The sequence below is a fragment of the Fopius arisanus genome, unplaced genomic scaffold, assembly GCF_000806365.1.
Source record: "Fopius arisanus strain USDA-PBARC FA_bdor unplaced genomic scaffold, ASM80636v1 scaffold00150, whole genome shotgun sequence".
In the NCBI taxonomy this organism is placed as follows: Eukaryota; Metazoa; Arthropoda; class Insecta; order Hymenoptera; family Braconidae; genus Fopius; species Fopius arisanus.
In genome coordinates, this window is record NW_011887889.1 from 82,626 (window position 1) to 106,559 (window position 23,934).

The 23,934-nt window shown below is 36.5% G+C and overlaps 1 protein-coding gene across 1 annotated transcript in view; it reads left to right on the forward strand.

Moving 5' to 3' along the window:
- Window positions 1-23,934, forward strand: part of LOC105272231 (Hormone-receptor-like in 78) — a 112,592-nt gene continuing 88,658 nt past the window's right edge. The window contains exons 1-6 of the mRNA XM_011314250.1: window positions 1-93; window positions 645-787; window positions 864-1,016; window positions 5,169-5,433; window positions 5,525-5,772; window positions 9,019-9,215. Of these exons, the coding sequence (XP_011312552.1) occupies window positions 66-93; window positions 645-787; window positions 864-1,016; window positions 5,169-5,433; window positions 5,525-5,772; window positions 9,019-9,215 (1,034 nt within the window). The 5' untranslated portion in view covers window positions 1-65. The remainder of the gene's footprint in view (window positions 94-644; window positions 788-863; window positions 1,017-5,168; window positions 5,434-5,524; window positions 5,773-9,018; window positions 9,216-23,934) is intronic.

The window sequence follows — 23,934 nt, forward strand, 5'->3', positions numbered from 1 at the left end:
TGCTGAATTATTATTTTTTTTGCACCTACTTCGGTTTTCTTGATACGACGACTTTACAGCGCGAAATGGCTACTCCGTTCTGCTCAATGTTCGGTACCATATTACCTCTGACCTTCACAAATTTTCTTTCCTGAATATGTGGTGTGGGTTTTTGCAACGATGGGAGATAAAAAAAGAGGAAATATACTTATGAACCCGCAAACATGGCTTTACTAGTATATTTTTATTTCAATTATTCTATCCTACCCATAGTAGTCATCGCAATTTTTTTACGTAACTGTCACATTTTTATTTACTATCCATCGAAATTATAATTATCTATAGAAATTCTATCGTGTGTCATTGATTTTTGGTCTTTCATTGCTCGCGGAAGGTACAAACTCTATAACTGTTGGCAGCGAAGCGAGAAAATGAGAGCAAAAGAAACGGCCTAAAATGCTGGATGAAGAGGGGGAAGACACTCTTAGCTCTGAGAAATGAGATCAAATGCCTAGTTTGAGGAGTGTTTGCACGAGATTTTATGGCTTCAATGAGGAATTGTTGGATTGTAGTATTGACTCTGCACCGCATACCTACAAGCAGAGTGGAAACTGCAACCTAACAATTGGATACGTTCTTTGATATTAAGTAAAATTTGTTTGCAGCATACGTGATAGTCATGGACAAAGATCTTGAGCATTGCGACACTGATCCTTTGAATGAGAGTGATAACGACAGGAAACGTGAGAATTATGGCAATTTAAGACTTCATAGGGTCATGGATTGCAATAGAGATCTTGATGCAGAGGTAAGTTTGATTATAAAAACACTGATAAGAAATTAAAAGGATATTTCGAAGATGGAAAGTATTGCTGTGTCTTCAGCGGGATGGAGAAAGAGACAATAATAACCACGATCACCTAATTGAAGATAGAGCTGAGTATAAATTGGGGCGTGATTTTCGGAGTATTGGACATCATCGCAATGCAGTGCACATACCAAGCGGAATGGACCATCTGAATAACTCAGATGTTGAGGTATAGATTGTTCGCAAATATTAGTTCATACGGTTAGTAATACAAAATATATATCAGAATGAGGTGAAATAGCAAAACAGCGTAATAATGGTATTACAATAGGCTTTGATTTTGGACCGTTTTTAAAAAAGTTTGGAAGGCAATTTCTCGCCTGTATTATACTGATTTTTTTTTCTGGATTGGCAACTAATAAATACAACGCATTTGATCAAATTCCTGAGAAGTGGATGGGCATTATTTCACATACTTTCGGATATTTCTTTGATAGTTTCTAAGTAACGAATTTATTTTGTAAACATTTAAAATAGCCCGAGGAAACTTCACAACTATCACACTTTGATAACGTGAGTGAAGCAAATCTGAAAAATGAATTGATTTGAAAATTCCTTACAAACTATTAATAAACTAAATAAATAGAGTTGTTCCCCAATTCAATGTACCGTTTCGATTGGTGAAAATTTCGATCGGGAAATAATCCGACAAATAACGCTTCGAGCTTCAAAAATGATAAAAAATTAAGTAATTATTAAAAAATATTATTAACAGTAGTGGTTATTCCAAGTCGACCTTGGAATAAGACCAATCCCTGTGGCGGCTTGCAACTTTTTGAAAACGGTGCTTCACCAAGCGTTGAATTTACTGTAAACACTTCATAACATTGTTTATTTAATTATGTAAACAGTGTTATTCTTCTTCTTCTTCTCATTATTATTATTATTATTTTACTACTATTTAATTTGATTATTTTTTAATTATTATGGCCAGGTTGGAGTATCTGATTATGTGGCATAGATTTTTTTTGTTTTCTTTCTTGTTTTTTTATTTGAAACATTGGCGCAATGGGCTGCAAATGCCACAATTGCAACTAGGCTGGGAAAACAGTAAAAAAAAACTAAAAATATAGAGTCTGTTTTTTTTTTACTTTTTTTTCAGGCTACAGGCATTTATGTGGTGCAGCTGTGCTTCATGCAGGACTGCACCAATGATTGAGATAAAAAAAGAATCTGCATGAGATAGTCAGATCCTCCAAGCGGCAGTTAAACTACTAATTAATCGAGTATTACCCTTTACTTCCCCGCAAACAAACCATTGTGTCAAGTTCTCTCGGAAAATCTCGAAAGCGTTTGGAGATTTTAACCCTGCAAAACTTGACATCCTCAGATTGCAATGGAGATCTTGGAGTATTACTGCTGATCATTTTTCGATTATTTTGTCTTTCACCTATAAATATGATGAAAGCCTACTGGATCGAGTTAATCACTGATTGAAATTGACGTCGAATTTCGAAACATCAATTTTTCGACATATTTATCACTTAAAAAGATATTTCTGTGGAAAATTTCAAATCTTCATCTTGATTCTCTAATTTTTATTAATTGAAAAATGTTTTGTTTCAATTTTATTTTCTTTCTAATTCTAGAGATCGTTTTTAAAATCTGAAAAAATTTGAAAAAATCAAATTTTTCTTATTTTTACCTTCCCAAATTCTATTTTGTATCACTTACCCTTTTTTCAAAATCAATTTTGATATGTACAAATTTTCCCACTACTCTCAGAAAATCTGAGATGATTGAAATATTGAAAATTTTTTCCATCAATTTGGCAGGAATTGGAAGTACAATTATTTCAAATTTTCTCAAAGTATTTAAAGAATCTGAACAGACCTAAATTAATAAAAAAAAAATGAAATGTGACGGTGTGACCTCCAAATACAGAATTGGAGATAGCTAGTGAATAGACCCCTAATCTCCAACTATACTTTCTTTCATCTGTTTGTTCGTTGATGGCCTGGGGTTACCCTATGGCCCCGGACTCCTGGTCTCAGCTAGTTGAGCTCACGGAGAGTTCATTCAATCTTCTGCGGTGCTACGCTTCGCGGTAAACGTCTTGGGAAGGGTCCGCCAATAAGTAATCTCGTGGTTCATAGGCTGATCACATAAAAAGTTTGAAAATGTATGTCAAGTCAGATCTATTAACAACAGTATTCAATAATTGTCTTCCAAACAATATTTCAATTATAATTTCAAAATTACTGCAAGAAATCTATGAAAGGTACGCAATCTTTTTTTATAAAGACGATTAAAAGCAACGAATAACCAATCGAAAGGATAACAACAAAAAAGCAATAATTGAAAAAATATTTCCATTAGAGAAATAGAAAATTTTTCTATTTCACTTTTCCCATCACCAAGTTTCTGCCGAATATCCCCACTACTCTTGCCTACCTGCAGAGCATCATGGGCCCGAAGGGGGTGCAGCCATAAACTTTATGGCTTGTGACAACCTTGCATAATGGAGGTCGGGAGCTGGAGTAGCTCCGAGAGCTGAGGTTGTTCACCTCTGATGTAGAATATTATGGAAGGTGAAAATATAAAAGTCTCCTGGAAAATTAATAGAAAACCGGAAAATTTCAATAAATTTATACTTGAATTGTGAGAAGTGTGATATAGAATGTAATTTGCACGAGAAAAACCGTATCAACATTGGCACCTAAATGTCAATAAAATTTCATTTTGCCTCCGACAATCTATGCGTTTTACGAAATTTTTCATGGTTTTGATTCCAAGATGTGACGTTAAACCATACTATTCGTTCGAACGTTCGTTCGTAGTAAGAAACATTCCACAAATTTCGTTCCGAGTTTCGTTCCAGAAAGTTCGTTTCGCTCCTCACGCGTTCCACGGAACGACATGAAAAGCGGCAATTTCGTTGCGTTCCACTGTTCCATTCCAAGGGCCTGCTTACAACCTTGAGAAGAGTTTTTGAACCTTGAGAAACTTAAATGGACAAATTTCTCATAATTAGAAAAATTATCGGCGTCCTTTAATCTTTAATTGACGACGAAATATTTATTTCTCAAGTTCATGAGCACCCCACTTTCATTTATGAATATTACACTTATGAATATTGAATCTAAACCATCATTGTTTAATTCCATTTTTTTTTAATCAAAAAGAAACTGTCCAAACACGTTCATAAAAATTCAAACCATTTTGCCCTCCCATTTCAATCACGCGCATGCCCCATCGCTCGATGTTCCCCCACCACACAAATCAACAACAACCCTTGTAATCACGTTAAGTGGAATTAGAACTTTAATAATTTTATGGCTGCAGCTCCAAGCCTACCTGATGTTGCCCATCTCTGTTCTACATTCTCAGGCAAAATTTGAAAATCGAGAAAATGATCGATCACCAAGCTTCCATTTACAATCAAAACCTAGATTGTTCGCGAAAAGTTATGAAAATTTGGAGTTTCGATCCAAGCTGGAACGTTTCACGACTTACGTTCCAAGCCGCTGGAACGGAATCAAAACCGGAATGCGTTCCAAGTTTCTGATAGAAACTATTTAAAAGCTCGCTATCAATTTACGGCTGGCAAAAAAAATATACCCACATATTTCAATAATTCATTTCCAGTTGCATAACTGCTGTCGCGTGCTTGTTTCTATAAGCGATCAGATTTGTAGAAATCGTTTGTAGAAAATATACTATTTTCATATCCTAAGAGAAATAGTACCATATGTCAAACGAAGAAAGAGACCTATCAGGATAGCGAACATTATTTGAAATGAAGAGAATTTCTGTTGAAATGAAAAAAATAATTTCAAATTTATTTAAAAAAAAATATAAGATAATATGAAGTATCTATTCTTATTTGAATCCATTTATAACATTTTCCAAAAATATTTAAAGCCAAAAATTGGATGACAGTTCGCAGACTGCTCACTCCATTTTCATGAGGAAACTGTTTTACAATAATCATTTCAGGCCCATCATATAAGGTTATTGTTTGAAACGGATCTACTACGTTTACGACAAAGTAATATTAAATACGTATTATTGCTCGCCACTCAATTCATCGACAGCTGGACGCAACGAGTAAGCTGCGTATTTTTTATTATTTTTTTGAAAACTTGGTATATTGCTTTCAATCAATATCGTGACTTAGAGGTCTTCAATAATTTTTCCTTCTTTTTGTCAGGATTTTTATTTACAATCATTCAAGTGGCTTCCGCAACATGAACTTAATCCCCAATTTCAATATATTTTAGGTTAACAAGAATGAATTTAAAGAAAAGATCACGTTCGACAGATAGCCTGTACGGACCTTCAATTACATTTTTTGGTGCAAAACTGTTTTCATCCACAGGTAAAGTTATCGCGAGACGTACGAAGTTCTTTGGGTCTTGGCCTTTCATTAGAGCTTTGTGTCGTATGTGGCGATAGAGCAAGCGGTCGCCATTATGGTGCAATAAGTTGTGAAGGATGTAAAGGCTTTTTCAAACGCAGTATACGTAAGCAACTGGGCTATCAATGTCGTGGTAGCAAATCCTGTGAAGTTACGAAACATCATCGTAATCGGTGCCAATATTGTCGTCTCCAGAAATGTTTGACAATGGGAATGCGCAGTGACTGTGAGTCCAAAGACTATCAATGAAGAACTCGTCTTTAAGAATGATTATTTGTGAGATAAAATGAAGTATAAGCAAGCCTGGGGTTTTACAGCTGTCCAGCACGAGCGAAAGCCAGTTTTGGGCGAGGCTGCTGGTACAAAAATGGCCAACCGCAGTGCAAAAGTGAAACCAGAGCCACAACAAATTATACCGGAAGCAGCATCCCTATGGGAACCACCAGAAAGTCCAAGTGTTGAGGATCAGAGTAGCGATAGTGATCTTAGCGATGCATTGACGCTCGCTAGAGAGCGATTACTGATTTCTCATGCACTTGAAGGCATGGCCAAGCTTATAGGTGATGTGAGTATCAATTTCTTCAAATATACCGAACTGGAAATGGCGTAATGAAACGACTATCTGATCCAAGTGAATGCTTTATCTTAAGTCTATTAAGGTGGTTGTCGCGCGACAGTCTCTGTAAAAAGTTTATCCGCTGTAAAACGGGCCAGTTTAGAACACAATCTTTTAGCGGTATATAGTCTCACTTGATTGATTGCATTGTGCATGGATAGCTAAAGCATAACTATATATTTTCCATATTAACTATTTTCAATTATATAAATTTATGAATTTCCGATAATTATATTCCGTAAACCAAACGGTCAATCGATTTGATTTTTTTTTCTGTATTTCCTCCCACGATGTATATTCCACGTTTTTTTTAATTTCTGAAACTGTCGAGCCGTTGATTTTTAAAAAATTCTAATCGGCAAAACTCCATTTAAACACGTGCTAAATCACTCGAATTTCAAAAATTTATATCTCAAGTTCAAAACGGTCAATTGCAAACGGAAAAGGCTCATTTTGTTGCTAATTTTTCAAACTATTCACCATAAAATTGTTAACGAAAACTGTCGAAAAAAAATTCTACGCGACAACAACCTTAATCATAAAGTGAATTTACTCACTACATTTTTTTCATGTTGAAGCCGAACCAAAACCTTTAAGTATGCAATTATACACAGACTGACGAATGTTACAAACATGAATGAATCGTCCTATGAAAAATCGCTGCTCGACTTGTTCCTCCCGAAAGACTTATCATAAAATACCGAGGGATTCATAATTACGTTGTACTATTTCCGTACTCCAATGAACCACGAACATTCATTACTGATTCCACAACTGATTTCTGAGTACAAGCCTAGCGTAGTTCCACCGAAATTGAGGCGCGATCAGTTGGCGATTATCTTAATCAAGACTATATAAAAATACAATACAAAATTCTAAATGGTCTCGAGTTGGGTGTGTAGGTTTCCTTCGCCTAATTATTCTACTGAAGACTTTTTTGGGGAGGAAACAATTAGCTTGGGAGATATAATTGTTTATGGACCGCTCATTGCATTATCTGGGGCCATCAAGGGGATGTGGCGCCGTTGTCGGTTCCTACGACAAAATACGTTGGTACAAGTACAGTTACAATTTGCTACGGCCTCTGGGTTACTGGGCTATCATTAATTTTGACAGAAAGTGGGGCCCAAGGACTAACTTGACCATGACCAGTTACGTGAAAATAGAGACCAGAAGAAGCTGTGATCATAGTACGTGAAATCAAACACTGAAGTTTACTATTCTGAGTTATGTAAGAGTTAGAATGAGGAATCACGCAAAGAGAGAGAAAAATTTGTCGTTTGTTATGTAAATGTTTGTTTGTAAAGTTTATCGTTCAACAGTGTTGTTTTATTCAATCACAAAGAAAATGAGATTGTTACAACAATCCGAGATAGAACGACTTTAATAGGTTGGGAAAATAGGAAGACAACAAGATTAAAGAAAATTATAATCTTGTCGAACTTACAGTTGTTGATAAATAAGGGGGGAAGAAAATAGGGCGCGATAACCTAGTCTGATTGTTGGTGGGTTCGAGAGAGTCCTCACAACAACAGAAGTGTTCGCCGCTGAAGGGCCCTCAGTCGATGATCGAGGAATTAAAGCGGTTCTTGGTGGATGATAGTGACATGAACAACCTCGGTGATTCATTTGTGAGGATCTAGATGCTCAAACTTTTAACCTGCCAGGTGAGAACGGATGACTCTCATTTTTTGCCTAAGACGGGGTGACAGTGTCCGTGGATCTCTGTCGTTGACTTACTTGCTTTGATTGCCGATTGATTGGAAAAGCGACAAAGTCGAGTCCGTAGATCATTTCAATATTTAATTCAACGTCATTAAGTTTTTGAGGGGCTACAAATGTAGCTATATGTGAGCGGGCACGTATTTGTTACTCAGTACAAATGCTGCTTCCAAGACCACGAATTGATGAGTGCCGGTGAATCTTCGTTGATCAAGTTATGTTCTGGCTTACGCAGTTCCGTTATAGCGATTTTTCATAGATTAGTTAGTCTAGCAGAGAAACGCGCTGTTCAGGCATAGTTGCTACTTGAGACTATATCGTCTCATTCGCTGACTGACGAATTCGGTGTTGTTCTGCTGCTAATTCCGCTGGGGCTAGAACTGGATTTCTGACTCTTTGAGGTCGACTAAACGGGAACTTGAACCGGAAATTCAAGTCGAACTCGAACATTTCGCGGTCTGGGTTGGGCATGATATAGTCTTGATTAAGATAATCGCCAACTGATCGCGCATCAATTTTGGCAATGAATTCGTCCAGACAAACGCATGTCGTCACCCCGGATATCTACGATCTCTTCAGTTTTTTAGCCGCTCGTGAAGTTTGTGAAGGACAATGGAGCCTTCACCTCTAGTGCAGAACATCTGAGCACGTGTTTCGTGGAAACCAATCCCATTAAGCTTATCAACAATCGAAGTGACCCTCTTTCAAGCTTTATAGCTATCAGAGATTGTTTCTTTTGTACCGTCATTGGGGGGCATTCATAATTTTGAGTGAAAAGTTCTCCATGTTGCTACGTTTTACGATGCTGTAGCAATTCGATTGTTATTGGGTTCCATTGGATTTTAATTGTAGTAGCTGAATTTTTTCATCGTGCTTTTTTACTTCATTGAATGTGCAACGGAGTAGGCCGTTGATGAGTAACCACTGTGCTTTTTCTCTAATCAGCTCCTGAATGCTTCACGGTGACAGTACGAGTTCCAATTTTTATGGTACCTTGGAGACACGTCATTTTGATAGTGGTTCACTCGTATCCTCGTCTCGTGTCTGGTACGGCTCTGGAAGAGCAAGGGGGCTTTTTCCAAGATATTTTATGAGCAATGCAAGTTTTCACATAACTGGAGTGTGACTTTTCTTCCGCCTAATGCTAGTTTGGCAGAGTCACCTCTGGTTGAACTCGCAATTAATTTCTGATTTCTATGCAGTCAGGAAAATTTTATATAAAAGACCTCTATATCGGGCTGCCCTCCGTCATTCGCCTATATACTGCTGTTCATTTTCCATCTATTCGATTTTTTTAAAGCAATTTACTTGTTATTCCCTTATCGCCGAATCTGCACTATTACCAGTTACGTGACTCACTCTAATAAATATTGAAGGGGCTACCCCAATGAAGCAGAGAACTCAAAATATTTCTGATGCATTGCTCCTGGCGAGGGTCAACTAAACTTTCATTGATTTTCTTTCTTGTTATAGAGTGTAAATGGATCGAATGAACCCGAAGAAGAATGGACTGGGCAATTGCTGTACGAGAGAAATACTGTATTCGAATTGAGAGCTCCAAGTCCGGCTCCCGCATATCTATCAATACACTACATCTGTGAGAGCGCCGCTAGACTTTTGTTCTTGTCGATACACTGGGCCAGGGGTATACCTGCTTTCCAAGCACTTCCGTAAGTTTCACGAAAATCAATCATTACACGTATTCTTGCAATACAGTACAACAATTCGTATTAATATCGTCGGAAACAAAGTCCCATTATTTCCTATCTCAAGATTGATAGAAAATGGAATTTCATCATGTTTCGTCTTCCACGTATATGTTTCCATTGGCGTGTAAATAGTTCTTGAAATTGAGACAATAATGAGAATGAGTCAGAAAAATCGGAAATCGATTACTATTCGATTCCGGGAAATGGCAAGTGGAAATATGGAGGATAACTTATGTAACATGCCCAATTTCACTGGGGATGAAATTGGCCAGTTAACCCGCCCTTTTCCCCTGGAATCTAAAATCGTCAAGATAAAAATCAAAAGTTGGGCGCCAGTCATTTGTTTGTTCCTTCGGAAATAACAAACCGGAATACTGTAATTTTCAAAACGGAAACGAAAACCCAAAAGAATACTATAAAATGAAGTCTCGAAAGAAAATCCCAGGAATTACCCGTGGTAGAAACCGAAACCTTTCAACCTTTCAACCTTTCAACCTTTCAACCCTTAATGCTTAACCCTTAACACTTGTTTACGTATTGCGAGATCTGGCGCGCGCATATGCGTACATGTGCGTACGTGCACGTACACGAGCACCCCTACAGGCGCTTGCGGCACGCTTAACCCTTAACCCTTAACCCTTTACAGTGGTATTACCCGCGCTGCTCAGGGGGTCGGTTATGAAGAGAGGAATGGATTCTGGTGGAAACAAGTTTATTGGGCAAAACTCTAAAATAAGTGACTCAAAAGCTCTAAATTCACGAGCAAAACCAAAATTATATTCAATAGGAAGATTATTAATACAAAGTTGAGAGAGAGAAATACAAAATTAGGCGTGACGTACGGAGAGACCCAGAAATTTTAATTACTCAAAATCCTAATAATCTCGAATTTGTCCAAAAGGCACGAAAATAATGTTAGACGAATATCCGCAATTCAAAAGAAAATTTTATTGAAAGTATAATTCAATAAATGGAGCAAAGCTCGAGGAAATAACACCCGGAGTAATACTTTCCAAGCCCTAGAAATAAATTTTACGGCGCAGAGCACAGGGCGTCCCAGATACAGCACTGCTCGAAATATTCTACAAGTGGAGGCTCACTGCGCATAAAACATAGCCACGTGAGCTGTGGGCCGGCACGGCACACGAGATTCGAGATGAATTCTCTGAACACACGAAAACTGCACAGAATGTCGAAATACTCGAAACACTAGGGTGTGAGTCGTATGACGAATTATTAACGTTCGTAAGCGTATTTAATTATTATTAAAAATGGCAAAAACAGCATTTGGAGGCAATAAACTAATCGCAAGAGGGACTGAGAGATGAGAGAGGCTCTCATTTCGGTGTTCCACGCAACAAGAGAACAAGAGATGTTGTCGGCTCGGTGTCTCAAGCAAGACTCCTCATAGTTGATGATTTTAATCATCTAAAATATTCCCAAAATCATTTCTAAATGATGACGTAACCGAAAATTCTCGAATGAAGCGTCTAATATGCAATTGAATCGTGCCGAACAATGAAAATTTCTAACAGGAGGCGCGATGTTTTCCATCGGATATCTTCCGTAAAAATAAATGGGAAAGCATGGTAATGCTAACCCCCCAAATCGTTCTCCTTGTCTCCAGACTGTATCTCAGCAAATATCCAACTATTTGTCTTCTTCCTGATCTCTAAATGTTCCTCACACCTCACGCTAACTCCTCGGCCCCCAAAGAATCCTTCAAAACTCCTAATTAACACCAAAAAACGATAACTTGCTGCACGCATCCGTATCTCTGTCGATGTCAACAACGAACTAACGTTTTCACAACATGGCGGGCGGGAACGCGGTTAGCGCCCCATTTCGCACTTAAAACCCTACTAATTTAAAATTCCCTAGCGCGAAATGTAAAATAAGGCGGAACTACAATTGAATTACTTTCGAGATGATGAACGGTTTTTTCTCATCAAACACTTTTTTTAATTATGGGCCCGTATTGGTGGTGGTTTTCGTGGTTTTCTCACGGGATCCCGGGATTAGAGCGAATAAAATTACATAAATCCTAAGTTTCCGCCCCATAATTAACGCTTACTAATTCGTTAAACTTTAATTTCCATGAACCCCAAGCAACCCGACTATATAGGAGTTCCTCATGGTTGCACTGATTCCCTCCTGACTTGTCACCGAAACCCTAACCCTAACCTGTTCTGCCCCGTAAATCCTATAATTTGAGCCATAATATTGCAATTATTCTTACACCTATCCCACACATTTACCTAAGAATTTTATCCTAAATCTAACCATTCATATTAATAAGGGATTCTGCCTAATTACTTTTTCTTTTTCGAAATTTTAACCCAGTATTTGGCGATAATCCGCAACGATTCCTCTCTAAACCTCAAGAATCTTAAAGTCAATATTTTTGGCGTTCAAACGCAATTAAACGCTCAAAAAAATTAAAGCGAAATACGCATTACAAACTCTCAATAATTTTTACGTAAACACAATCAGCATTCTCGCTAATTTTGGGTATCAGAAATGCAATTAAATCCTAAATTTTCAATGACTCTAAATCTCAATTCTGGGCTCTAATGGGTCTTTGCGTACTCACGATGTTTTAACAATTCTTTGGATGATCTTGCCGTCCAAAAGGAAATTTCCCAGATGTCCTTACACTTAATAAGTTCTGACCATTTTTTGATAAATTTGTTATTAGTTATATCTATACGGATTCGTGCGAAGCAACGCTTCATCCTATGAATCTCTGTTTCATTTTTATCGAGTTTGCTATGTTTATCAAAATAACCGTTCAGTTGAAATAAACGGGATCTTATTCAAGCTCTGTCGGAACCATGAGATGGCTCAAATTAAGGATTTCTTCATGGTTTGTTCAATGATCCTTATTGGTCATGTTAACTTTATGGAAAAGAGATGAATACTGCACTGTGCCATAAAAATTGGTGAGATAAATACATAGGATTCTGTTCTTATGAAATGACGCATAAACAATTGAGTCCAAACTCGATCTCTAAAAATGAAAACAAAATGGATACCAATTCAAGACAAATAATCCTCGAGGTCAGGAGATTTTCAAGCGATAGCATTAATATGAAATTCGATGGTGAAGAAATCGCGTAGATTTACGCCACTAACAAAATTCTAAAAGTTGCGAAACTCTAACCTTTCAAAATGAGATGAAATAGTGACAAACGAACCTTGAAATAGAACAATTAATCAGAGGGATTTAAATCTTTGAAAGGGAGAGAGAGAGAGTTTCAGACAAGCAGTTTGCCGTTCGCAACGGTAGAAGACATGTGATTGTTTCTTCAAATGCTCTTTATTGATTTTTTAATTTTTTTCTGCCATCAATTTCATTGATCGTTGGCTTTCGGATGGAATACTTGTAATCTCTCATTGTGGTCATACGAGGAATCTTTCTGGGCCGATTGTGTCCAGATGAAATACGAACCCGTCCCTATCAAAAAACGAGAATGTTTTCGGAATTTCAAGTTGTTCTCTCCCATTTTTGAGGAGGCTAGAGTGCATACAATGATGTTTTGAAGAAAACAGAAGTACGGAAATATCCCGAAAACTTTGTACCGACGCTTATATAGGTTTTGATTGATCTACATAGCGGCCATCGAGACGAACATTTTAAAAGAAAAAATACTCCAATCGACCAACTAGTTCTGGAAATATTCACAATAATTGCTTTGAAAAGGATAGGCTTTTTCTCGAGAACTATTGGACTAATCGACCGGATTCTACGGCCAGAGATAGTCCAAAGTAGAATCTATAATTTGGCAAAATTTCATATTTTTTGCAATCTTTTTTGTCCTCTTGTTGTATTTTTGCTTCCGAATGGAAGCTTTATAATCGTTCAATTTTGACATTGTCTAATTATTATTAGAAATTATGCAGAATGCTCTGCACCGTAAAAATACGAAGTTTGGCGAAAATGTCCGTTGGAAGGGTTTTTCCTGACCAGGGGCCGTATTCTCATTGACATATGGACTCTGAAAATTCTACAAACGACTCGAATGAAGTCACAAGTGTGTGAATCCGGGCGTCATATGCTTATTGAAACATGGATTTGGACACGTGAACGAACCATGGCTCTGCTCACGAAACATGTGCGCGACGCTGTTTTCCCAAAAGTACTGCAGTGGGCATAGAATTATTAAAATCATGTTCATTAAAGCAAGGATTCCAATATCGGAAAGATGATAAACTACATTTAATAACGGAAACTGATTAAATGAAAGAATGCTTGACGGAAAACAAAAGCGGAGCGCTATTTTCGGAGGAGACATTAAAGAGAGAGAAAGAACATGGTTTAAAAAAAGAATGGAGCAGATTATAATTCGTAACATTACATCCTCCTCTAAAAGATTGTCGTCGATATTTGTCGATGTCGATATCGATATTTCGATATTTGAGTTATCTTTGAGTTTATGACTCATTATTCTCTTTGAACCCCCAGCTGGAAAGTCCAAAAGACAAAATGTATTGACCCGAATTAAAAAAGAAGGTCATCTAGTAATTGTCTTCACATCATCTGGTGTTTGTCTTAAATCTATTCATCCCGATGGAAAGCTGAAAAAGAATAGAACAAATTGCGGAGAAAAAGCATTGAATAGGCAGAACATGTTCAACAAGAAGGCTGGGAGTAAGCAGGTAAATTGAGCAAGTAAATCCTTGAGCGATTTCTTGTAATCTGTCATCGCCATCAATGAATGTATGGTATGCTTCCGAACGACAAATCTTGATATCTTCATATGATTTCTCTTATTGCTTGATCGTTCTCGCAAATTTCCTATGATGAGGTATGTGACTTGGAATTGATCGAGATAGTGGTCATCGAAACGCATTTCGGTAAATGCCTATTACTCCCCCCCTCGAAGCTCGATACTGATTTTCTCCTGAATTGATGGTTTTTCAGTTTCTGAATCCAAATCTGAACCGTAGGTAGGCGAAACAAATAATTTCCTCCCTACGTTGAATTTTATATACGGCTCTTTGCGCTACCCAGGGCCACGACGAGGACGTAGTGGCTGTCGGCCCTAACGACAACACATATTGGTAATAAATCCTTCTCCACTTTCAGCCTCTATAGCTCCAGCAGCTCGATACGTAAAGACTTAATTGGCATTAGAAGCTGAAAAGGGATGTGACTGGTATATCAAAAACCCAACAAAATAAATCCATAAAATTGTAGGGGAGAACAATTTCAGTCAAACCACAGAATCGAAACAATACAAAAAATAAATAATAAAATCCCCTTAAATCGATTACTGGACGCTACTGACAAAAATCAAATATTTCACTTGTAAAAGTCACTATCGGCTAATTATTTCTATATAACAATTTTATGAAGTCTGAATTTTTAATAAAAGAAGAATAAGTAAATAAATGAATAAATTAGTCGAAATGAAGTTAGAATTAATAAAATAAATTATCGTTAACAACTTTTATTTGAGTCACGAGACTGAATTGTTACAGGTCAAGGAAGTCAAAATTTAATCAGAAAGTCTAAAAGGTCCAGATGAATCTAGTGACTCGAAACAGTAACGCAAAATTGATTAGTCTACGTGACCTCCCAACTCTAAAATGAAAACAGTACAGAGACAAACTCAAAAAAAAATAATTTCAAGGTCACGCAACCTTCAAGCGATAGAATTAATATAAAAAATTCGGTGGCGAGTAAATTATCAGAATTCATCACACTGACAAGATTCTAAAAGCCGCGAAAGTCTAATAAAATCAGATTAATTCGAACAATCAAGTTACAAAACAAAACAATTAATAATCGTACCGCAATTATCAACATTAAAAATTATTCATAATAAATTATTTGAGAGAAAAAGAGCAGAAATTCACTAATATAAATTTTCAACTAATGGTCCTGCAGAACTTGCATGTTTTAAACATCAATAAAAAAAAACAGAGAATATCTGCCCATAACAAAATAATCAATAATGCAGAAGAAGGGCGATTTGACAAGAAGTCTGAACTGATCTGTATTGGTCACCTCAATAAATTATGTATTAAATAAAAATGTCTTCGAAGATTACAGGACGTTGATAATGTTTGTGATTGTGAGAAGTTTGTGCATTTTAATTTGGCATCGAGATAAGGAAATATAGAAATGAAAAATTTGAAAACCTATGTCATGTCACGTCTGTTAATAACATGATAATATCTAATAATTGTTTTCCAAACAATATTTCCTCTTTAAGAAATCTGTGAAAGGTACGATTTTTTTTTGTCAAGTCGTTGAAAAACCAATAATGCACCAAAAGAAAGACAAAAAAATGCAACAATTGAAAAAACTATTTTTATTAGAGAAATTGAACATTTTCCTATTTTACTTTTCCTACCACAAAGTTTCTCTCGGATATCCCCACTACTCTTACCTTGTAACGCAGGGCATCATGCGCCCGAAGGGGGTGCAGTTATAAACTTTATGGTTTGGGACAATTTCGCCTAATGAAAGTCGGGAGCTGGAGTAGCTCCGAAAGCTGAAGTTGCCCACCTCTGGATTAGACCAATCAATCCAGTGTAGTTTTGTGGCGTTCGCCCTCATTTTTTCATTAGTTTTTAATTAATTAAGCATGAGTCTGCTCAACGTGTAGATACACATTTTTGATATCATGATCAGGCGAATTTTCTCTACATTTTAATGCAATTTCAGCCTGCCAGGACTTTTTTTGGGTGGTATTAAGTATAAATGCGAGTCTTATTTTACTGGCCTATTGAGTTTTAAATAAAAGAATAAAATTTATTACAAAGGTCACTAGACTCAATTCAATAAAATGATTTAAATTACGAACGACTAAAAATGGAAATAATAGTCATACAAGACTACAAGACTATTTGAAATTTGAAAAGGCCGTGAAGGACCTGAATTATCGCCTTAATAGGTCGATAAATAAAATTGGAACCGTGTCCAAAAGAAACTGGAGTATGTTAACTCTCAGGTATGAGTTACTAATACTTCTGTAGTGATGACTGGAACTGTAACTAACTTGCTGTTATCGCGGACAAGGTTTTATAGTTTCATCTAGGCGGGTGTGCCCTCAGAATACATGGGGAAATTTCGGGGACCAATTACAGAAGACTCTAGCCGAAATTTCCCACTCTAGTGGTTTGAAATCTCCTTGTTTCGAGATCAAACTCCATCTCTCTACATGAAGATGTTTTTGGGGTGTAGGCGGTCTTTTCTATTCTCCAACAACCAATGAAAATTGTTTTAGGAATGCTCACATTTTCCCTCCACAATTCCCTTTGGTCCCTCATTCCAACTTAAAGTTAACATTTTTGTTATTTAATTTTTAGAAACAATTCAGTGAAATGTTACAAATTATAATTCATCGAAAACTATTAGTAATTGAATAGTAATTCAATAGTAACTGAATAATGTGAGAAATGTTGCTTAACCTTAATTAGTTCGTGGCTTTTTCCACGTTACCAATATTTCTTAACTGATTATGATAGTATAATTGATATCCGAAATAGCACATTATTCATAAAAGAACTACTCTGTTGTACTAAATATTTTCATATGTTTGTACCACATGTTCATTAATGTTTATGTCGTTTTCTCCCCGTGGGAAACAAAATCGTTCCTTTATTTTGATATCAAATATTTGTCATGGGAGTTCCAAAATTTGGACCCACGTTTAGAATTTGTTATCAACAATTTTCCGGTTTGAGAGCACGATGTTTATTGAAATTTATGATCACGTATGGAAAGTGCATAATTAGGGAGTCGAGACTAGGCTCGAGTGTTTACCGTGCATGTGATACCGCACAGCGGATTATTTCCCTAATCTAGAAGAAACAGCCCCCGAAAATTAGGCAGCCAAGGTTGTCCGATTTGGATGGTGATAATGCTCAAATAATCTGCTTTTTATCTGCTTCAATTCTGCACAAATCAATAAAAATCTGCTTTTTTTTTGCCAAAAAATTGAATTTTACGAAAATAGCCATCAAGCTGGGCGACCAACTTTCTGAAATGGGGTTTGTGAGTATAGAAAATTAATATTTGATTTATCCGCTCCATTTCTGCGCAAAAAAAAGACATATGAAGATTTTTTAAAAAAAAAACGATATTTAGCGAATTAGGTATAGGGGAAAGGGCGATAATTTAACTAGAAAGGGGAATAGAGCATGGGAGAATTATCTGCTCATAAAGTATTACTTTTCTGCGCAAAATGAAAATCTATTTCATTGTTCATGAAGAAAATCACTGAATGACATCAATGAAATTAATCAGTTGTAAAAAAAAAGCAGGAAATTCTTATTTGGTTTAGGAGATAACCAGAAAATTTGCAATGAAGTGTGAGGGAGGGGGGGGGGAGCAGAATATTCTTAATTAGTCTTGGAAATGAGCAGAATATTTCTAATCAATTTTGGGGGTGAATAGAATTTTTCGAAACATGGTGGAGAGAAAGCAGATATTTTTTAATTAGACTTGGAGATGAGCAGAAAATTTCTAATCAATTTTGGGGGGGAGTAGATTTTTACGAATCACGGTGAAGAAAGAGCAGAAAATTTTTAATTAGACTTGGAGATGAGCAGAAAATTTTTAATCAATGTTGGGAGGGAGTAGATTTTTACGAATCATGGTGAAGAGAGAGCAGAAAATTTTAAATTAGACTTGGAGATGAGCAGACAATTTTTGATCAACTTTGGGGAGGAGCAGAATTTTTCGAATCAAGGTGGAGAGAGAGCAGATTTTTTTTAATTAGAGTTGGAGATGAGCAGAAAATTTCTAATCAATTTTGAGGAGGAGTAGTTTTTTACGAATCACGGTGAAGAGAGAGCAGAAAATTTTTAATTAGACTTTGGGGAGGAGCAGAATTTTTTGAATCTAGGGGGAAAGAGAGCAGAATTTTTTTAATTAGAGTTGGAGATGAGCAGAAAATTTCTAATCAATTTTGGGGAGGAGTAGTTTTTTACGAATCACGGTGAAGAGAGAGCAGAAAATTTTTAATTAGACTTTGGGAGGAGCAGAATTTTTTGAATCTAGGGGGAAAGAGAGCAGAAAATTATTAATGAGTCTTGGAGATGGGCAGAAAATTTCTAATCAATTTTGGGGGGGGGAGTAGATTTTTACGAATCACGCTGAAGAGAGAGCAGAAAATTTTTAATTAGACTTGGAGATGAGCAGAAAATTTCTAATTAATTTTGGGGGGGAGTAGATTTTTTCGAATCAAGGTGAAGAGAGAGCAGAAAATTTTTGATCAACTTTGGGGAGGAGCAGAATTTTTCGCATCAAGGTGGAAAAAGAGCAGAAAATTCTTAATTAGTCTTGGAGATTTGCAGAAAATCGAATGCAAAAATTTATTGAATGTTCGACTTCAAGATCGTAAATCGTACGATGAAACTTTTGTTAAAATGTTCGATTCCATTCTTAAAATCTATCCCAGAGTAGAATTTCATTATCAATCGTACATTAGTTATATACATAATCGTCCTCAGAGAAAATGACCGGTTGCATCAAATTAAAAGAGTTGCGATCTCCAGAGTGTTCTATCCGGGTGTAATGCTATTCCCGGAAGGTGAGAAAGTTATATCAATGTGACTATTGTCGCTCTTGAGTACTGTCATTTATATGTATTAATTTCTGATTTTTCTAATCCTCAGTAATATCAGAGTTAAAAGTAGCCGATTCTAAGAAATTGCCGTTATTATGTGTATTTCATCAAAAACTTATATTCTCGAATACGATTCCACTAGTTTGTAATAAACTTGCCACTCTGGGATTGCGCGCATGCTAGGGTCTTTCGTGCAGTCTACCCAGAAAGAATGGTACGCCAGCTGGCATGAAGGGGAATACCTTTTTTCTGTATCGGATAGTTGGCGAGTAGTCACGTTCAAATTGATTGAATGAATTTTTTTGATGTAAATTTCATTTTAGTTGGTATCTTTTGACATTCATTTCAATTTTACCTCCAAGAAATGCGGCTCATTCAAATTTTTCTTCAATTTATTTCATTCAGATTATTGCTAAAAATTAATTATTGGATCGATTTTTTCAAATATTTTTCAGTATTTTTGTTTATTTATTAAATATTTATTCTTTTGTCAGTGGTAACGGATCACAACATGATAACTCATATATTTTTCATGAAGAACATAACACATGAATATTTAACTTCATTAATATTAAAGGCTCATATAAACTTGGCGAGATTCTTTCTGTAGAACTCTTTTATCAATTAGAAATGAAATAAAAACATAAAATTTTATGAAAGTATTATCGTTAATTTGATTTTGTTCTTCATATCAACATAACTAGTACTCTTATTTAAATTTCGAGTTTTCCAAGCGCCGCAATTGTAGAAAAAGAAATTATAAAAGGTTGAGGATCAGCAATCGACGTATCTAACGTGGAATATTCATTTGAAGCCAAGGAATATTTTGTTATTTTTTTAAAAACTAAGTGGCCGTAATTGGAGCATAATTTTAATTTTTTTGGTTTTCATATGGTGTATAATATTAGATGAGGAAGAACTCTGGCCGCATTCGAAGGATTAACCACTTTTGTGTCATAATGTGTTCATGATTGATTTTCGACACAATATGCTGAATAATGTCCCAATTTCTCGTTCTCATTATCAACTAAATCTTCATTTTGAGGGAGGTCGAAATCCAACAAACCTCTTAATTGGAGGCTGACTCCCAGCTTTGGTAATTCAAGCGTTGTAGAAATGCTTTTTAACTTCACCGTATCCTGAGAAGATACATACGTTGCCAACATTATGCAGTGGTATGGCACTTTATATGCATATGTTGTAAAACAATTCTTTGTTTTTTTACAATCTGAGGCATTATTTGGACAAATTACTTGTTCAAATTTTGCCCAATTCACTTCAGCTTCCAGAATCTGCGATAGAAGAAAATGGATGACGACCGAGCTGTCATCTACTAATTGACATCCATTGCTGCACGTGAAAATGAGTTCCAAGCTAGGGACATTATAAAGTAAGCTCTCACAGGTCTCAGGCACACTAGAAGCACACTGCATATAACTCACTTCCGTCACTGAATGTGGTGCTCGTCTGTTTCCGAACAGACCTTCTAACAGTTTGAACCTCTCATAAAATGTCAAGTCAGTTACACCATAAGTTGAGATATTTTCAATGAATTTCAGGAATAAATTTCGTTTAGAATTCTGTTTGATGACTTTCTGCAGAAACGATTTCGAATAATGAGCTGCTGCTAGAAAGAGCTGCGTCATCGAGTCAAAAACACGCGCGAGGGTGAGATATACAATTTTACCATCAAGAGTAAACTTGTGGAGCTTTAAAACGTTACTCTTTAATAAGATAGGAAGACCCCTGCGACAATTCTTTTTCTTGCTCCTCTTTCCTCCGTGAATTGTTACTTCATTCCTCCAATTCTCGAAGTTATTGAACTCAATAATTTTATGAATACTGGGCTTCATACTACACGAGTGACAGACACGATCAACTCCATATTTGTTTTCTGGAGCAGGAATTGGGATAGAGCAGGGTGAGACGGGGTGTACAGGTGACTCGCAGATCTAAAAACAAAATAGAAAACTTATTATTTATCGATGACAAATAACATGGAATAAGAATATTAGTCAAAAATAAACCTTACCACACATGCTGTTTTTAATGAAGAAAGTTTTTCCTTGCACCAAGCACAGCCGTATCCTTCAGTTGAATCAGCTGAATGAGGGCACGTCTTCTTCGATGGAGAATCCACACTGGGATTGTCTTTCGGTGATTCCTGAACAACTTCTGTGTCAATGTCCGACCTCCATTCATTGTCGTCAATTCCATCAAAATCTCCATCGAGAAAATTTTTGTGGAGTTGAATTTCCTTTTTCCAGAATATTCCTGAACTTTTTCAGCTCCCTGTGTGCATTGGCAATCACCACGTGACTTCTTTTCATTTCTCGAACATCATCGAAGATTGTGGAAAATATGGGTAGATACTTGAGCATGGCATGAATAATCTACTGGCTGCGCTCCCGGGACATTCAGCTATATCAGCCTTCGCCTCTTTCTCCAGTTGAGTGCCGAGTTCTGTAAAAAAAATTCTCACCTTCGATATTTATACTCAGCTTTTCAATCATTCTATGATCCGTTCATGAAATTTCGAAAAAATCATTTGCTCGAAGGCCAAAGTCTGTTTGAAAATCGCAGGAGTAATTGCTGAGGAGTGATTTTGCCACGTCGCTGCTGCATAATGAGTCATCGGCTCCAAGGCCTTTGTTTAAGCTGAGAGCAGTGGTAAATAAAGCTCTGATGATTGTTTCCGCTTCCGATAAATTTCTACTCTTCATCAGTTTCCCAATACCTTCTAAATAAAATAAACTCACTTCGTGCTCTTCATTCCGCAAGAAAATCGCGTATTTCTTCAGACTTGATTTAGGGTCAATGCGGAGGCGACAGGATATTCGTGCTTGATCAATCGTCGCGACACTCCTCAAATACTCGTTCAATGAGGGAAAATTGGTCAATGCACGAATGCAGCCATTGGCTAGTCCTGTCATTCCTGGAATGACGATAGTCTTCGGTGGTACCAATTTGAGGCCCTCTATAAACTCGACGAGCCAATTGGAGAAAAGGTAGCTCTCTCTAGTTTCTGTCAATAATTGAAGAACTGGAGCTTCTCTATTTGGTGTCACAATGATTACTTGGTAATGAGTCATTTCAATGATATGGCCAGTGGCTCGGATGATAGGTGCAATCGTAGTGTCGTCGATCAGAATCGTAAAGATAGCCTGGGAGTTTTTTATTAGAGTCTTATAAACTGTCCTCTGGTGAGGAGTGCAATAGGCCATTTCCATAGAACTCCTTCTAATGTATAAAATTTCATTCATCATTGTTGTCGCCTTGAGGATTTCCACAGCTCTCACTGGATTTTCGTGCACGTGACTCTCAACTACTATTTGTTGATCTTCATTATCTTTTGCAGTACCGTGTGATGATGGATTTTTTGATGTTCTTCTCTTTACAGGTGGATTTTCATCAGATTTTGACGGTTTCTGAACTTTTCGCTTCCCACATGTATTATCTCCACTCTTGTCTTCTATCTCACATCTTAGTACCACAATATTCCCATCTTTGGCGGAATAACAATTGATGACCGAACCACATTGACATGTTTCTTTCACACGCCCTTCCAAGTTTTTGTAACTGAATTCCTTTACCACGAGATTATATGCGCATAATCGTCGAGTGTCTTCAGCAAGTTTTGTGTGAATGAATTTTGAAAGCCCCTCTGTAAAACGAACTCAACGTCAAAGAAGCGAAAGAGTAAGTTCTTAGATAGACTGTTTAGGTAACTCATTAATTCCTTTGGATTATTAATTTAGAATTAAAAAAGAATCGTCAATCAAATTTAATACTATTCCAGTTATAATAGACGATATTTGAATGTGATAAAAATTGGTAAATTACAGTAGAAACTTCTTTTCGAGTAGTATTTCCTACACAGACAAATCTGAAAAATTTCCTATTGTACTTAGATTTTCAAATGCGATTCACAAACTGATGGACATGTTAAATGGGTGTTGAGTTCTACTTATTCACTCAAGGTCCACTAGTAAAATGCCAAACTTACCAAGGTTGATTGAATATTGACTGTAGATTCTCAATTTCCTGTTGCAACTCTTTCGTTTCATGGGGGTCTCTTCAATCAAATCATTAAAAATATTCACAGCAACACGAAACACGAGTTCTGCTCCATAATCATAAGGACAATCGAGGGTGGAGTTTTCAAGTAAGGAATTAAACATATCATCGTCGAGTTTGCGTTTCTTGGTTGGGTAATTTGGGTCAAGGAGTGAACGTATGTTTTTTACGTTATTACATACATACGAATACGCATCTTTCCCTCTTTTATTTTTTTTGTTGTCGATCCAGTTTCGATTACCAATTTGATCTGTAATTGTGTCCCAGAGGGGATCCGTATGACTAAGGATAGCCGCCCCGATTATCCTGTCTTTCCAATCGAGACACACCTGCCGTATTTTTTTGTGATCTAATTCTCCACTGCGAAATTTTTTTTGCTCGACTAAATTTGATTCCATGTTTCCCGACGTATGTCTCAATGCATTTCATTGAATACTCGTTGCATGATTCTCGAAATAAAGCTGGGTAAAAATGTGTTTATAGTGGAGTCGTCCAGAAGAACGTAGCCGCGAAATAAAATGATTATCAATGAGAATACGCCGGCAGTTTCACATGTCGACATTACCTGCTGGAAACTCGTATGCCGAAATGTTTCCTATCTTGGATCGATAAAGAAGAAACCATCAGTGGGAAGGATCGACATTCTTACATATATCTGAATCCAATTTCAAATGTCAACAATTCAATATTGACATTGTATCAAATTAACTAATGAACAGCAAAAATTGACTTCTGATAGATATTGCTCCATATATATTCCTGTTTGTCCCATAATCTAAGCCGTATGAACATGAAAAAATAGTTACTAAACTCAATAAAACTAATAGTTGTTAACCGAAATTTTTATGATACTAGCGTATATGGCGCGCTATACGCGCCAAATCGTCCACGTATGGGGTGTTATCATTGGAATATATATATATTTATATATTTCCAATGTAATATATACATATATAGAATTTCAAAAAGAAGATAGAAAAAAGTCTAAAAATTTATATAAAAAAAATAATTTAAAATTT